General features: G+C 49.4%; 4 protein-coding genes and 1 non-coding gene across 5 annotated transcripts; 3 read left to right on the forward strand and 2 right to left on the reverse strand.

Moving 5' to 3' along the window:
* The first annotated feature begins 355 nt into the window (after nucleotides 1–355).
* Nucleotides 356–1,227, forward strand: VC83_09642 (uncharacterized protein). Its single transcript, XM_024473055.1, has one exon. It carries the CDS (start codon nucleotides 557–559, stop codon nucleotides 926–928), a length of 372 nt encoding a protein of 123 aa, XP_024328823.1. The 5' UTR covers nucleotides 356–556; the 3' UTR covers nucleotides 929–1,227.
* A 143-nt stretch (nucleotides 1,228–1,370) lies between these two features.
* VC83_06508 lies at nucleotides 1,371–1,464 on the forward strand (the record flags this gene model as incomplete). The annotated part of the gene is made up of 1 exon: nucleotides 1,371–1,464. It is a non-coding gene; the product is annotated as a tRNA-Val (tRNA).
* Nucleotides 1,465–1,778: 314 nt separating this feature from the next.
* On the reverse strand, nucleotides 1,779–3,763 carry TRR1 (thioredoxin-disulfide reductase). Its single transcript, XM_024470106.1, has 2 exons — nucleotides 2,936–3,763; nucleotides 1,779–2,868 (listed from the first exon to the last, which is right to left on the reverse strand). Exons 1-2 carry the CDS (start codon nucleotides 3,134–3,136, stop codon nucleotides 2,017–2,019), a joined length of 1,053 nt encoding a protein of 350 aa, XP_024323578.1. The 5' UTR covers nucleotides 3,137–3,763; the 3' UTR covers nucleotides 1,779–2,016.
* VC83_06510 (uncharacterized protein) lies at nucleotides 3,764–5,634 on the reverse strand. The gene is made up of 2 exons (XM_024470107.1): nucleotides 4,992–5,634; nucleotides 3,764–4,939 (listed from the first exon to the last, which is right to left on the reverse strand). The coding sequence occupies exon 2, from the start codon at nucleotides 4,826–4,828 to the stop codon at nucleotides 4,034–4,036; it is 795 nt and encodes a 264-aa protein (XP_024323708.1). The 5' UTR covers nucleotides 4,829–4,939; nucleotides 4,992–5,634; the 3' UTR covers nucleotides 3,764–4,033.
* Nucleotides 5,635–5,881: 247 nt separating this feature from the next.
* On the forward strand, nucleotides 5,882–10,653 carry RTC1 (SEA (Seh1-associated) complex subunit). Its single transcript, XM_024470108.1, has one exon. It carries the CDS (start codon nucleotides 6,041–6,043, stop codon nucleotides 9,698–9,700), a length of 3,660 nt encoding a protein of 1,219 aa, XP_024323596.1. The 5' UTR covers nucleotides 5,882–6,040; the 3' UTR covers nucleotides 9,701–10,653.
* Nucleotides 10,654–17,067: the final 6,414 nt, after the last annotated feature.

A 17,067-nucleotide genomic window follows, 5' to 3' on the forward strand; every position in this document is an offset into this window, starting at 1 on the left:
ATGAGAGGGTTGATGGTTGTGCCGTCCATGCAGATCTAAAATGCGTGCGAACTGCGTTATTATGATGGCGGAGCAGTAAGAGCTATCATTAATCAAGTAACTTACCAGTCATAGTTTCCATGTAGAAGCCAAGGCGTTATACGGTTTGGTTGTTTATAAGGCTGAGGTGGAAAGAGTTAGTGTACTAGGCCTGATTAGGGAAGTTACCATTCTGTCAACTAAGATCGGCGGGTAAGCGCCGAAGGATCCAACGAATTGAAGGTTTTCAGCTAAGCCATGAAGGGTCTAAGTTGCTCCGCTAGGGAAAGGGATGATCCACAGCACCTCGCCACACCCTTCCGTCGCTAAGAAATATCAAGCAAACATCATCCCGACTATGCACTAGACGCGCGTAATGGCTCTCCTTGACTACTAGATCGAGACGCTGAGCCAAAGTAATGACCAGCCTCAATTTTGGTCCGGCCTCGCAGCTACCTGAACTTTCTTTCCTCTGGGATTATCGCACGGAGTCAAGGTCCTCGATGTTACGCAAGGCCCGGCTCGCGGTCTGGTCCAAATGATCGAGAGTCATGCTCTGGACTATGGAATTCCGGATCCCAACGCAAAGTTTTACATGGGGGTCATTAAAAGCTTGGCGCCTGTTATAGACGCTGTGATATCGCGGCCACCATTTGGTGGGGCACCGCCAAATGCACTACTGCTATACTTTGTTCATTGGCTCTCATTTCTACCGCCAGAGTTTGTCATGCTGGTCAACTCTTTCGATCCAAAGGCCCTGGTCATCATGGCTCATTATTATGCGCTCGTCGCATTTGTTTTATCGAATTGGAAGAACGGGTGGTGGTGGCTGCGAGATCGGCCGGGGTATATGATTAAGAATATAGCAGCGTTCGTGAATTTCCGTGGGTGGGGAGTTTGGATGAAATAGCCGTTACTGGTGCTACAATTTTGTCAAAAGAGTGATGGAAGCTTGGGGCAGTGATCATCTTTGAGCAATATCCATTCTGGTGATGATGGCTTGGCTGAAACGGAGATGGGGATATTGGCCACTGTAGAGAGGCATGCGAGAAAGATTCCGGCTGAAGGATGAATCATATACGCCTTTGCATTGCATCCTACACATATTTCATGGTGACATATTGCTATGGATTCTAGACATATAAACGCCGACATAAAGAGATGATAAAAGAGCAGATATGGAAGTTAGAGTAACAAGATCAGAGCTGGCGCTCAAATCCAGAGATACGAAAGGATCTAGAGAAAAGGTGATTGCTCTGCGCAAATCTATACAGCAACACTCACTCATTCGAAGGCCAGTAGCCCACTACTGAGCCCGAGGTTGTGGGGCCTGGCAATAGAGAGATATAAATAGGTCGCGTGGTCTAATGGTTATGACTTTCGCTCACAAAGTATCATTAAATATGATATCCGAAAAGGTTCCGAGTTCGATCCTCGGGTTGACCTTGGAATAATCTTTTAACACCATGGATATTAAAAACAACTACAATGCTTCTAATAGAGAGCAATGGACAGAGACTCTAGTCATGGTGGTGTCTAGAAACGTGAGAGCAGCGCGGGAATTATATAACAAAAATTATAACGTATTTCACAAGCCGAGTTGCCCACACAAGTGAGTTGCCTACAAACCACCAGAATTGACTATTACTACATACTACCATAACACCACCCTACATAATGACCCTTAATTAATTGTAATTGAATCCTCGTGCCTCTCGCACGTACGGGAATTATGGCCCATAATACTACATAAGCCATAGCGCTTCTGTCGGCCTTAGAGCCCACCTGCCGACTACTTTCACTAGCCACCTCCGTACAGTAGGCGCATATCTAGTGGGCAAATATTTGATAAAACTTATAATTTAAGCTCTAGGCACGTACGTTGGAATAAGAAACCATGGTAGGATCTAAAATCATGTACATTTTTATCGCTGCTGCCAAGAAAAGTCAGCGTAGTCTATGTTGTATCTAGTCAATATCCATCCCGTCCACCATCATCTACAACAGCGGGTTCGTCCTGTACTCTGGCGCCGCATCGGTCACACCCTTCTTCGCGCCCTTCTCCTCTTCCTCCAGCGGCAGGTGCTCTCCATCCTCAAGCTCACTGATGTACTTCTCCGCCTCCAGCGCCGCGATGCATCCGCTTCCCGCGCTCGTAATGGCCTGTCTGTAACGCTTATCCTGCACGTCACCAGCCGCGAAAACACCAACCTTGTTGGTATAACTCGTTCCTGGCTTGGTCACTAGGTAACCCTCCGCATCCGTCTCGAGCTGTCCCTTGATCAGCGCAGTTGCTGGGTCGTGGCCAACGGCGTAGAAAAGTCCGTTCGCCTCCAACTTCTCCTCCTCGCCAGTCACCACGTTCTTCACCATCATATGCGACATAAGTCCACGGTCATCACCCGTCACCTCGCCACCAACGCTGTTAAAGCGCACGGTAACCTTCTTGTTCGCCAACAGCCTCTTCGCCATCGTCTTGCTCGCGCGCAGGTGGTCCTTGCGAACCAGCACGGTAACATGGCTACCGTACTTGGTCAGGAAGAGCGCCTCCTCAGCAGCCGAATCTCCACCGCCAATCACGACCAGCGGCTTGTTGCGGAAGATGGGCACGGCACCATCGCACACTGCGCATGCCGAGATACCGTTCTGCCAGTATTTGTCCTCTCCAGGGAGATCGAGACGGCGCGCTGATGCACCGGTTGCGATGATCAGGGCGTCGGCGGTATGGGGCTCGGCGTCCTCTGCGTAGTCGAGCCAGTATTTGAATGGGCGCGAAGAGAGGTCGACCTTGGCGACCGTTTCGGAGACGACTTCTGTGCCAAAGCGCTCGGATTGCTTGCGCATGTTCTCCTGCGATCGATATGTTAGCTTATATTCTGTGCGAACTTCATACAACGAGGGTTAGGGGACCACGCACCATCAACGCCATGCCGCCAATACCGTTAGGGAAACCGGGGAAGTTCTCGACATCGGTAGTGGTGGTGAGCTGTCCTCCAGCAGCAATACCATTCGCCATCATACCCTCGTACAGCACGGGCTTGAGCTCCGCGCGCGCGAGGTAGATGGCCGCCGTGTGTGCGGCGGGGCCGGAGCCGATGATGACGACCTTGCTGTGCATCGTGCGCGAGCGAGCGAAGACGGGCGCGGGCGCGGTGGACTTCTGTTTCGTGAGGGAAGCTGCGGCGACGAGAGGGAGTCCCGAGCTACTTCTGAGGAGATTGGCGGAGCGGCGGAAGGCGGAGGAAAACAGTTTGCTTGATTTTTCGTGGGTGAGGTTTTGAGACGGGGTTCGGCGATGTGTCGAGATCGCGAGGTGGGCGGGTGGTGAGGGGAAGGAAAGTTTTTGGTGGGGGTAGAGGTCAATTAGTGAGGTCACTTAGTGATTTGACGAGAAGTAAAAGTAGAGCGCGTTGGCGGGTAACTTATAGAAAGTATGGGTAAAGGCTGGTTTATAATAAATTATCTGGGGTAAGTTAAGTTAAAGTTAGTCTATGTGGAAAAACAAACAGTCGCCGAACCAGCGGATACTTTTCGAGCGTCTCGGCCTTTATCACGTGACACATTTTCGATTGTGCTGACATACCAGCTTTGATAAAATTGCCCATCGAATTCTCGAACGGGGTCCCACAGAAGCCGCGGCATCTGATAATTTGAAATACTGAGTCTAGCCTCCAAATTTGGGAATTGCGCTGCATTGTAGCCTGTATTATTTGAATTGTAATATCCGAGCACAGCTACCTGACAAACCCAGCTATTTACACGTCTCTCCCCGTCCACTGCGATCTGTTCCACAAATCCATACATCATATACTATGACATGCCAGGGAGCGTTTTCATACCCAAGAGTACACCTCTGTGTCTTCTGTTCCCGCGAGATCCATCGACCAGCATAAGCTGAGCTGATGCACCGCGATTAGACCTCGGCTTCTCGTTATTATACAGTAGGTTGTATTTCCAACTCCGACCCAAGAACGCCCAAAGAACCTTACAATTCCGAATAATAACACTGAGCTTATCAGACCAGTATTATTGCTGCCAATATCGCTCCGGCCAGGCTCATCATCAGACCGCTTCCCGGATGTACTGCTCCACCATCCGCAACAATGTTATCGAATGGGCTCCCTCCACCTGAGAACTTATTAGCGTCGATCTGTTGCTGCTGTCTTGATCGGCCGCTAGGCTCGTCCTGTTTATTCCAATTTGTAGTCTGCGACGCCTGTGTCTCGGAAGTTGTTGACTCCGGTATCGACTCTGTTGTTGGCTCTGTTGTTGATTCTGTTGTTGGCTGTGTTGTTGATTCTGATGTTGGATCAGGGTCGCCAATGCCAAGAACTGAGGACTTTGGTGCTTCAGAGGTAGTAGTAGTTGGTGCCTCGGCAGTTGTACTTTGCGGATGTTTTTGCGACGTCGTTGTTGGCGCAGATGTATCCGTCGGCTTTGTAGCAACTTCAGTCGGTGCCGTTGACTGCGTTGGCACCTCCATTCCGTTACAGACGGATGCGATGAGCATGTTCTGGAAGATGCGGCCAAGAAGCGTCCGACTATCAACTATGACGCCAGGGCAGACGGTGTTGAGAGTGTTGGATATGCTCTCGAGCGATGCAACGCATGCTACGGAACATGCGCCGCCAGCCTGAAAGTCTCGTGCGCCGCAGCCCTCAATCGGGCGGTTGTATACCGTTCGACATTCGCCAGTGATTCCGAACGGTAGTTGTTGAAAATTCCCCCCCAGAGATATGGAAGACGCGGCCTGCGCAGTTGTGGCGAGGAAAAGAAGAGAGAGGCTGGTGGGGGAGAAAGGAGAAATCATGTTGCGCCCCGTGCTGATTAACAGCGCTGTGAGAAGTGAAGTGAGGCAGGCCAAGAGGAAAGATAGTCGAGAGCAATGAACTTGGTCCCGACGGCGAGCACAGGTCGCTTGCTGACAAGCTTGATTTTAGCGGGCGTTACCAGATGGGAGTCAGGAGTAGTACTAATTCGTAAGATTCCCCGTGGTAAAAAAAAAGAATGCCGTCTGTCTCTGACGGAGATGTCTGAGTTAGTGTTTGCGATTTGTTGACTGAGATATGACAAAGAGCTTTCGAACTCGACACGCAACGCGCGGTATCTGTCGCAACAGTTTGGCTTTGCGGCGGAGAGAATAACAGCCGAGTAGGGATAGAGAAAGCTGAGAGTTATGAATTCCTTCGTAATATCACAGGTTGATTTTGTGAGAATGTGTGGAGGTGCTGAACAACGCAAGAGAGAGAAGGGAAAGAGGTCGGTTTATGAGACATGGGGATAGGAAACATAAGATATAGGCCTACATATATATAGAGACCTTCTCCAGCTCTGAATAAGAATGCGGGTAGATTCATACTTATCGTTCGTTGGGGAAGAGGGGCCTCTCCCATTCAATCATTGCCAATCGTCACTGGAGACCCAATGCAGCCCATGTTGCGAATGAAGCCGCCAGGAACAGTCAGTTCAGGAGTAAGAACATGCGACGCGGAGACTCCCCGGCGCCGTTTGAGCCAGTTATGGCCGCCAAGGGTGACAATATGTCCATAATATACCTATCAGATGCCTACGCCGAGATAAAGTGACGCCCATAGAGTTTCGTTGAGTGTTAACGATTCGATTCGTGCAGATTGTAAACACACAGGTCTGTTTCGAGAGGGAGACGGCCCTTTTACGTCCTGTCCGCCCATTGGCTGACGGATGTTCCCAATCGCATTTGACACGGCTGTCATGAAATATGGTCCGTGGGTCTCAGGTGTAATGTCAGCCTTGTGATTGGCTAGCCTTCTCAGCCTTCCCGCCGGGTGAGGCAACATCAACATCGCGGGAGGTACAGTACGTAGTTTGTCGTTCATAGCTCTCAGTATACCCAAGACAGCCTGGGTATCGGCGAATATGCGCATGGGAACAGTGCAAGGGCGACTTCACACGGCTGCACCCGAGACGACATACCCAGATATTTCAACCGCGCTCTGATCGCACCAGAAATGCCTCCGTGAGAGGTTAGACATGTTGCGCAACAATGGTCCAGGGGAAGATCATCAAGAGGCTCCTTGGTCAGCCTACGAATGACCACATCTCCGAGCCGGCAATCACGTATGATGCGCGTACCACCAGAGAATTGCAGAGGCCCGACTTCTCCCAGGATGCCACCCATTCTACCGGGTCGCCGCTTACCTGCGTCGACATCTCCCCATCTGGCAATTATGCCGTAATAGCGGGAGACGAGGTCTTTAAGACCCTAAAGATCGAGGGCCCGAAAATCGAGGAGCAGACGGATCTGCGCGCAGCGATTGCCATTCCTGGCGAGGGCCTGACCGACCAGCTGAAGATTGGAGCCGTGCGTTGGGGCCATGGCGAGATTGACAGCTCGATAGTGACGGCATCGGCAAATGGAAGGGTCACAATATACGATCTCAATCGCATAGGCAGCGGCCTCGAAGTTGGCCGCATAAAAGAGCATCAGCGCCAGGTCCATAAGCTGTCGATAAATCCTTTCAGAGCGAACCTGCTGCTCTCTGCCAGCCAGGATGGGACCGTCAGGTTCTTCGATATAAAAGCTCCAACAGGGCGCAGCAACTTGACATTTATCAGCAGAGCTGTATTCAAATCTAATGCAGACCCAGTACGGGATGTAACATGGAACCCAACGCGAGGATTCGAATTCGCATGCGCAACGGTGTCAGGAACAATACAACATTGGGACACACGCAACCAGAAGGCCCCTCTTCTGAAGATCAATGCGCATGATGGCGCCTGCATGACGCTTTCCTGGCATTCCGATGGCGAACACATAGTCAGTGGTGGATTGGATCAGCAATGCTACATATGGGACCTATCAAGGAATGCTGAGAAGAGGCAAAAGCCCAAGTATTCTTTTGCAACTCCGGCACCAGTGTCTATTGTGTCCTGGAGGCCGCCGTCATGGCCATCGACTGCGCAAGCTCAAAGAGCTGCCCAAGTTGCGGTCGTCTACGACGATGTGAATTCTTTGAAGACTCAAAAGTCCACGGTACAAATATGGGACATTGCTCGCCCAGGACTACCGTTTAAGGAAATTTCCAGCTTTGAAACATCGCCCACAGCCTTGAAGTGGCAACATACAGATATTCTGTGGACGGTGACCAGGGAAGGAGATTTCAGGCAGAGTGACATTGCATTCGCGCCAAAAGTTATTGACCAACGAAGCTTGTCAACGTTTGATTTCTCCCCATCAGGCGAAGTGTTGATATTGTTAGAAGAGCGGCGAGGCCGTTCGCGGCATGTTAATTCAGGGACGAGCGAAAAGCCCGTTAGAGCAAGGCTGTCAATGACAAGCCAAAGCCCCTCAGGTAAGCTCAGCATCAGCCGTAGCGACTCAGAAGAAGACACGGCAGGAAGCTTCTTAGGCCCGAAATTAAAGCCAAGCAAGAAACATCAACGCCATCATAACACAAGATCTGCTACACCTCTCAGTACTACCCCGCCGTCAGCAGGAGATATGGCAGCTGTGATGAAATTGGAAGAGTCCATCAAAGTTACAGGGCCATACAAGCCATCGCAAACGATGGCGATTGGCCATGCGCCGTCTGCTGTGCATCGAGATGTATTCAAGTTTCTCTCAAGCGCTTATTTGCAACGGATTGCCAAGGATCTACAAGATGCCGGGTCTGCTGGGCCAAAGCGCGCTCCTATTCATGAGCGCATGGCCTCCATTATGGAGACTTTTGCCCGAGCCGCGGAGCTAGTTGGCCAATACCGTCTATCCCAGACCTGGAAAGTTCTCTCCTATTCTATAAGTTTACTCCTTATTAGAAGAGCGAAGTATCATCGAGAACTTCGCCTGGTTGAGGCTGAAAAAAATAAAGCTAGCCAGGCGACAATTGAAGAGCAACAGACGAAGGATAGGCAAACCTGGGGACGACACCGGATACGTGTAGATAAGACACCGACGAAACGGTCACGGTCAAAGTCACTTGTGAACCGAAAAGAAGGTCATATTAGCTCTATCACAAGGAGTATAATGGCAGAGGAGGAGAGTACATCGACGATGACTACTCCGCTCGCGAGGCCAATAAGAGATTCGTTGATTTTGGATACCACGACACAGAAGCCGCTCCCAACTTTCGACTCGGAAGTGTTTAGCCTTCCGGAGGCAGCTCACTCCCCGGCCGATCAAAGTAATTTCTCGAGTAGGAAATGTTCCGACGCATCCGCATACGAAGCGGGCTACGACTTTTACGATTTGGATGCTATTGCGAACACGCCCCCCACCAGTATTGTTGTCCCACCACGGAAGGCCCCACTACGTCTAGACGGTGGCTTTCCTGGCGATGGCTCCACAGCACACCCTGGGGGAATGCTACGTCATGATTCAAACGAGAGCTTCCAGATGTTTTCCACGTCCGGTGATTCGCAGTTGAGGTTGTCGTTTGCCTCCGACTCAGTTGGCCGCCGGTTTCAACATAAGGAACCATCCGAGCAATATGCAAGTTGGGAGAGCAGCGACCCAGCGTTAGAGCGACAAAATGCGGAGAGCTTTAATTCCAAAGATAGCAGCATACCTGATGATAGCTTACCACCCAGAAGTGGGCACAGTAACCACCGGTCTCAAACGCCTACACCATTTCCTCTTGAACAGCCCTCTTTGCCATCTACTGATGAAAGCAAGATCTCTGAAAACTCGGATACTCAGTCAGAAGACGAAATTATATCTATTCACTCGCAAGACCTCGATTCTGTCGCAGAATCCTTCGAGGCCGTCGACCTTTCATCCCCCGAAATCCTTGATATTGATTTCGTCCCCCAACGCAGCGACCCATCGTTTACCCCAGCTGCGATCGACCCCCATCTTCTTATCCCGCGCACCATCACCTTCGAAACTCAAACAACCTCACTCAACGCGGCCGTGATGGTGCTCCTTCTTCTCCCCCACTTGCTCCCGGGCACCATCGACGAGTTACAAGCTCCTGCCATCCTCTGCCAGTATCAGAATCGCCTACAGAGCATGCTGCTCTTCACAGAGGCGGCGCTACTCCGCAAGCTATCATATCCCACCTACCCAACCGTCTACGGCCAGGGCCAGGCAAAATGGGGCATGGACATTGGGTATTTCTGCCAGACGTGTCGGCGAGCTCTCCGAAAAGACGAGAAACTTGAAGTTGGCAAGCGGCTACTCCGCTGCGAGCGGTGCAGGACTTATCTAGACGGGTGCACGGTTTGCCGGCAGCAGGAGGAGCCGGAAGTCGCAGAATTGGAATTCGACGGCGATGAAACGTCGCCGGGAGGCGGGAAGGAGGTCAAGGCGCAACCGGCTGGGAAGTTGTGGTGGTGGTGTCAGGGCTGTGGACACGGTGGGCACAGTGTCTGTCTGCGGGCGTGGCACTCGGGACCACCGACGCTGGAAGGCTCGGATGCCAGTGATGGATGTTGTCCGATGGAGGGGTGTCTACATCCCTGTCTTCCGGGCCGCTGGCGGGATGAGTGGATGGTGGGCAAGGCAGCTGTGCGGGACAGCGAGTTGAGTAAGCTTGTTAAGGAGGGGACGAGGGGGAAAAGGGTTAGTATTAGTGGCCGTGTTCGGCGCGATGATATGGAGATCAGGATTAGTCGCGCGGTGGAGCAGGTTAGGGGGACGTTGGGGTCGGGTTTTCCCGTGGATAGGAAGAAGAGCGTTAAGGTTGTGGCTCCGGGCGAGGAGTAGGGGGATTAATGGTACGGTGTTGCTTGGCTTGGCAGGTGTATATCTGAGCTTCACCAAATGTGTCTGGATTGGTTAGATGTTATACTGTATTATTTAACGGCTAATGTATGGGTGGGAAGGGAGAAAAACTCCAGGAAATAAAGCTGTATCATCACGCCCTACGCGATTGCTGTGGGCGTTGCTTGGTATCTACATCAGAGCGATGGGTGCACGGTTACTCGAATTGAGGATGAGGAGATTGGCCCCCGCTTACTCTTCAATCTGAGGCTGAGATTCGCTTGAATTGACCGCGAATTATAAAGTTTATACAGACGACAAGTATCTTTATACCAGAGTCAGAAGCCTCTGAGCACCAACTGAAAATCCGGGGTGCATAAAGGATCAACCATGTCTCATATGGTATCACCTTCACGTATTTCCAAGCTTTTTGGCTGGCTAGTAAACGCTGCGAAATCACAAGGCGATGAACCAGAGGCTTCGATCCTCTCAACTGAAGACCAGCCTCGGAGAACTGACTGCACAAGATGCTGCAATTTGCCAATTTATACATGACCAACTTGAGCGTAGTATTCCTGCAAATCGGAGTACGCTGCTACAAGCTGTCGCAGACTTGCGACCAGGCAAAGAGCTGCCCTCTTGACGCTGGCTTCAACAGTTCCTTAAAGCCCACCCTGAATTCCACTCTATTCGTACGAAGGCATTAAATACTCAGCGAAAGCAAGCCCAGAATCGGTCAAATTTCGAGGACTTCTTTATGAAGTATAATGCGATTATTACAAAATATAATATCAAGCCATGCAATCTCTGGAACTTTGATGAGACAGGTTACATGATTGGATGCTATCGGTCTACAGATGTAATTGTACCAGTCGGAGTAAAGCAGGTAAGTTAACTCTATTCAAGAGTTCAATACTAATGTACAAAGTGGATTGTAGATAATCCTGATAATCGACTCTCTGTTACTGTCATCGAAGCTATAAATGCTGAAGGATATGCACTTCCTGAGTGTATTATATTACCAGGAAAGCTTCATATGGAGTCATGGTATGATAATCTTGAGCCTGACGCTCTTGTAATCATTAATGACAGTGGATATACGAATGATGTGGTTGGAATTCAATATCTACACCACTTTATTCAACATTCAGCAGCGTACTCATCATGTAATGAGACTCGACTATTGATAGTTGACAGTCACGATTCACATAAAACGCTTATAGAGAAAGCTGTCAGACTTGATGATAGGCTTTTTGAAAGAAGAAAGGAGAAGAACCAAGACTGGCATCCAACAAGAAATTTCAACAATTACACCTCTACACCAACTGCTAAGGACTCAGCACCTGAACCTATGGACTTAGATGCCTCTATAAAGAGATCTACAGCAAATCCAGCACCTCAGCCTACAAGAAGCCCTCAAAAACTGAAAAGGGGTAAACTTACTCCTCAAGAAAGAAAACACAGAATGGACAACCTTTGTTTATACTGTGGCAAAGGGGGACACAGAATTCAGGAGTGCTATTCAGCACGGGGGAGTGCTGATTCAAAACATATAGCAGCCTCAGACACAGTCACAGCTGCTATTCCTGAAAAACTTGAAAAATCCCCACCAGGCACAACTTCAACTGAGACTACGACTTCTCCCCTAGACAACAAAGATGTGTCGATGGTGCTTTCTCAGAGTTTCACACACCTGTTAATCCTTCTTCAACTCCATTTCAAACAACAGGTGTTATCTACAAGGGCTATGATAGACTCAGGGGCAACAGGCAACTTTATATCTCAAGACCTCATCTTGACACACCAGTTACCTACAATTCCCAAACGCACTCCAGAGTTGCTCCGAGTCATTGATGGAACTCCTATCAGTTCAGGTTCCATTACCTGCAACACCCCAGTACTCAAACTTGAGATTCCCCTAGGAAAATCAACATTTTCAGACACCATCTCTTTAGATGTTATACCAATGAAGTACCCAGTCATCCTAGGTCTTCCATGGCTTCAAAGGCATGATCCAACTATCAATTGGAAGCATTTATCGCTTGGGTTTAGCTCAAATCCTGAGCTCAATACTGAAAAAACCCTTCAAGCCTCAGTTACCCCTATTCAGGTCTAAGACTCAGACTTGTCCCAGATCAAGGATTTTGACCAAACTATGGACGATATATCATCTCTGATATGGTTTAAACCTTTCCAACCTGTCCTGGAGATAGCAGCTACTTCAGATTTGGAGAAATCATCTCAGGAGGTCATTTTGCCTTTAGCATACCAAGACTACCAACATCTTTTTGACAAGGCAAAGGCATCAATTCTGCCAAAGCACCAGCCTTATGACCATGAGATAACACTCGCAGAAGGCTCAATGCCTCCCTACGGCCCTATCTACTCTCTATCTGAATTAGAGCTGAAAACTCTCAGAGAATACCTAGATGAGAACCTTAGTTCTGGCTTTATCAGACCTTCTTCCTAACCAGCAGCAGCTCCCATTCTCTTTGTCAAGAAGAAAGATGGCTCCTTGCATCTCTGTGTTGATTATAGGGGCCTTAATGTAGTCACTGTTAAAAACAGATATGCTTTACCCCTTATCCCTGAGCTCATGGATAGGCTCTCTTCAGCAAGGATCTTTACCAAGTTAGATCTCAGGGGAGCTTATAACCTGATACGCATCAAAGAAGGTGATGAGTGGAAGACAGCATTCAGAACACGCTATGGTCATTTTGAATACCAGGTAATGCCTTTTGGGCTTGCCAATGCACCTGCTTCTTTCCAAGCTCTCATGAATGATATTCTAAGACCTTACTTGGATATCTTTGTTGTTGCCTACTTAGACGACATTCTTATATACTCTTTAGACACTCAAGAGCATGTTTTACATGTTAGACAAGTCTTAGAGAAGCTATCTCAAGCACAACTCTTTTGCAAACTTGAGAAATGTCTTTTCCATATGTCTCAAGTTGATTTCTTAGGACATAGAATTTCAACAGAAGGCATTCAGATGGACCCTGAAAAGACAAAAGCAGTACAAACGTGGCCTATTCCTTCCAGCATTAAAGAGGTTCAGTCTTTCCTTGGGTTTGCCAACTATTACAGGAGGTTTATACCAAGATATACATCCTTGGCTTTACCCCTTACTCAATTACTTCACAAGGACACTTTGAATCACTGGGATAAGACACAGCAAGATGCTTTCGATGCTCTTAAAGGAGAATTCAAAGAAGGGAAAATGTTACTACACTTTAACCCCTTGAAACTTGCCACTCTTGAGACAGATGCCTCAGATTTTGCTATTTCTGGAATCTTATACCAAGCTCCAAAGGACAAACAAGAAGAGCTACAGCCTGTGGCATTTTACTCAAGAAAGCTATCAGCAGCCGAACAAAACTATCCCATTACAGACAAGGAACTGCTTGCCATAGTATGTTCTCTAAAGCATTGGAGATGCTACCTTGAAGGGGCAAACTATCCTATCACTATTTACAGTGACCATTCAAATCTCTTGACCTTTACAACCACTAAACAGCTCAATCGACGACAAGCAAGGTGGTCTGAACAACTAGGAGGTTTTGACTTTGTTATAAAACATGTCTCAGGTGTAAGGATGCCTTCTCGTCTCTCATTCTAGGGAGTAGACTCTGGGTAGCTGGAGTGTCACATGTGATCATTTGGGTGGGCTAACCGAGTCGGAACCGAGTCGGATGGGTTTCGGGTACTTGAGACAATCGACTCATGGGGTTCCCCGATCATCTTTTTTGTATCCTTCGTAGTAGACCTATAGGATAGCATCCGTTTAGCCTCCGACTCGCACTCTCATATGCTATTACTGTGAGCTGGGTGCCCTGTGTCCTTACATTATACAAAAAAGATCGCGCCTGCCGGGGACGGCTGTACTTCAATAATATCCCACACCGGAACGACTCAGGAGAACTACCGTTACACCATCGACTGCGACTCGGTGACGTTTCGGAGGAGAGACCTGACGACTTCAAATAGCCGTGATTCCAGAGATCTCACGGACAGCCAGTGGATCAGGGTTTGATTATTCAGAACAAGCTGGTAAAGTCGCTGACACGTTGGTGCCAAATAGGATACGAGATCCTTAAGAACCCCCTCATAGCACAGAGGAAATTGTGGACAAGAGTGTTGATAGCTACGAGCTACCGGAAGTCAAGCTCTTTCGTATCGGTACCGATACACACCCAAGGCAATATGTTGAAAAAGCCGACATCAAACATACCCCAAGACAACGACGGTCAACTGCCCAGAATGACTACCAGACAAACCACCGCTGCAGCTATGACCGCTGTGCCATCCGAAGACATCCCGAGTCGAATGGCCCACATCGAAGCACAGATACAGGAGGTCAAGGATCTACTAGTTATCCTGTCGGCATCCCAGACCAGAATCCCGTCCACACCACCGGTGGACGCCCCCATACCCACAGTCGAAGCTACGGAGCAACGAACGCCTCGCACACGAAACACCCCCGAGACAGTTCAATTGCCGCCTCTTCGGAACACTCATTCTCCCTCGATTCCAGGGTCATCACGAATGCACACCGAGGACCCTCCGAATCGCTATAAGAAATCAACCATCTCTGAGAAAATCCTTCCTCTCAGCGATGGGGTAGAACATACCTTCTTACAATGGAGCGCTTCGGTTCGGGACTGACTTGTAGTCAATGAGGACCACTACCTTACCGACGTCTCGAGAAGAGCGTTGATATGGGGAACTACGACCGGCCTGGCGAAGACCTAACTAGAGCCCTAATACCTGTCCGCTACACATGGATTCCGCAGTGCTGAGGAGATGATGGATCTACTAGGGTCATACTACCTCACAGGCAACGAGACGGAACAGGCCAGGAACCTCTTCGACGACCTGAAAATGGGAGAGAAGGGGCATGCTAGCGAAACCTTCCCAGAGTTCAAGGCTCGTTTCCAAAGTGCAGCTATCACAGGACAAGTCTCCGAGTCGGAATGGTTTCAGTACATGTGGAACAAGTTGACTCTCCAATTCCGCAGCCGCGTCGCTATCATCAAAAACCAATGGAATGGAGACTACCAGACCATGGTACGAGAACTTACTGCCTTCGATCAGGAACGGCGCCGGAATAACGAATTGAATCTGCTACCCGCTTTCGCAAGGACGTCCACACGTACCACGGATACGGCAAAGGCGTCGGCGTCGAAGCCGACTCGAGCCACATCCGCTCTGTTCACCCGAACTGCATTCCTCCCCAAGCCAGCCATACCGGAACGTGTGAGAACCGCAGTACCTGCACCCTCAGGAAACTGTTTCAAGTGTGGCAAGCCCGGCCATTTCCAGGACAAATGCCCCCTGAACGCTACTATCAAGGAAATTGACCGTAACGACCCCGAGGCAGAAGAACAATGGGAAGAAGCCGTGGAACTTCAATCGGATGCGTCCCTCGAGGAAAATGACGAGGCCTAGGAGAAGGCTCCTTCCTAGGTCTACGCAAATGTGACCTGCGAGGACTAGACTTACTAGAACTCCTCGGAGGCACCCAGTTCTTAGTCAACACGACCCTGAGTATGAATGGACTCGGGGTGCAAACTAAGTCCCTAGCAGACACAGGAGCAAATGGCTACCTCGTCCTTAACAAGCCTTTTGCAATACGACTGTCGAAAGCGCTTCAGAGCCCCATACGGAAACTACCCTACTCTGTACCCATACGTGGATTTCAGCGCAAAATCCAAGGCCACGTATCGGAGTATATTCGGTTACACTTAACAGTCGAAGGACGCCGGATATATAACTGCCCCTTTGTACTCATGGACCTTGGAGCACAAGATGTGATAATTGGGAAGAAGCTTTTCAGCTGCTTCCGAATACTACTTGACTCTGCAAAGAGCCGGTTAGTATGGCCAAAGGAGTACCCACCGACTCCTAGCTGGAGCAAGGAGATCACCTTGCCCTACCACTCACGCGAAACGTCCATTAAACATCCTGCATACCAGTCGGATCTGAATCGCCGGGATTCCGCAATCCACCGCGAAGACAGACGCCGCGCAGGCGGACGCTGGATGGAAATGAAAGTGATAACTTCCGACTACGAAGAGATCACCGATACTCCACCGAACCCACTACGAAACCAGGAGGTTTCTCCCCCACCGCAGAAAACCTTAGTACAGAGGTTTACGCCCATGCACATATGCGAAATCAGTGCAAATGCTTTCCACCACGAGATGATGCAAAACGACTCTTGAGTTTTTTCAGACTAGCATCTACGAAATTGATCAGATCATTCATGAAAAGGAGTTGGTAGAGGACGAAGAAACGCTCTGCCTCATCCAGCAGAAGCTTCCGCATATGCACCGGAAGTACACCGATGTCTTTTCGAAGTTGGAATCAGATCGAATTCCCCCCCACTGCATATACGACCACAAGATACAGCTCGAAGCCCCTTTACCAAACGCTTTCTCCCCGTTATATCGACAGGGCACCGAAGAGCTTAAGGCTACCAAGCAATACCTGCTGGAAAAGGGATTCATCTCAACAGCAACAGCCCCTTCGCGTCCCCTATCCTATTCGTAAAGAAAGCGGATGGCAAATTAAGATTTTGCATCAATTACCGGAAGTTAAATGGTCTCACCCGGAACGATCCCTACCCCATCCCGCGTATTGACGAACTACTAGGACGGGTGTCAAAAGCAAAAATCTTCACGAAGCTAGATATCAGACAAGCCTTCCATCATATACGGATGCACCCCGACTCGGAAGAGTACACGACCTTTCGGACTCACTATGGATCCTATAAGTGCAAAGTGCTGCCATTTGGACTGACGAACGGTCCCGCAACCTATCAGCGGTATATGAATGACGTCCTGATGCAATACTTCGACGACTTCTTTACCGCATACTTAGACGACATCCTAATCTATTCAGAGGACCCTACGGAACACATAGAGCATGTGCATAAGGTCCTACAGCATCTCCGAGAAGCTGGACTCCAAGCCGATTTGAACAAATGCGAGTTCAACGTCACCAGGACAAAATACTTGGGTTATGTTCTCACTACCTCCGGTGCACCATCACTAGTCCCTCGGAGCCGTTCCGGTGGACAGACGAATGTGAGGATACGTTCGAGGAATTGCACTTCACCACTTCAACCCCGAATTGCCTACGAAGCTGGAGACCGACTCCTCTGATGGAGTGGTAGCTGGTGTCCTGTCTCAAGAACACCCTGACAAGCGATGGTACCCCGTAAGCTTTTACAGTCATGTCCTATCCGGACATGAGATCAATTGGGAGATCCACGACAAGGAACTATTCGCAATAGTAAAGGCCTTCGGAAAATGGAGGCCCGAGTTGGCTTCGGTGCGCCACCGAGTCGACGTGTACACTGACCA

This window comes from Pseudogymnoascus destructans, assembly GCF_001641265.1.
Source record: "Pseudogymnoascus destructans isolate 20631-21 unplaced genomic scaffold scaffold_12, whole genome shotgun sequence".
NCBI classification, from domain to species: Eukaryota; Fungi; Ascomycota; class Leotiomycetes; order Thelebolales; family Thelebolaceae; genus Pseudogymnoascus; species Pseudogymnoascus destructans.

Excerpts from the sequence above, each read along its gene's own strand:
- RTC1 (XM_024470108.1), top strand. The coding sequence starts at position 6,041 with ATGGTCCAGGGGAAGATCATCAAGAGGCTCCTTGGTCAGCCTACGAAT.
- VC83_06510 (XM_024470107.1), bottom strand. The coding sequence starts at position 4,828 with ATGATTTCTCCTTTCTCCCCCACCAGCCTCTCTCTTCTTTTCCTCGCC.
- TRR1 (XM_024470106.1), bottom strand. The coding sequence starts at position 3,136 with ATGCACAGCAAGGTCGTCATCATCGGCTCCGGCCCCGCCGCACACACG. Across the intron at positions 2,869-2,935 it reads TTGGCGGCATGGCGTTGATG|GAGAACATGCGCAAGCAATC; the intron begins GTGCGTGGTCCC and ends TATCGATCGCAG.
- VC83_09642 (XM_024473055.1), top strand. The coding sequence starts at position 557 with ATGATCGAGAGTCATGCTCTGGACTATGGAATTCCGGATCCCAACGCA.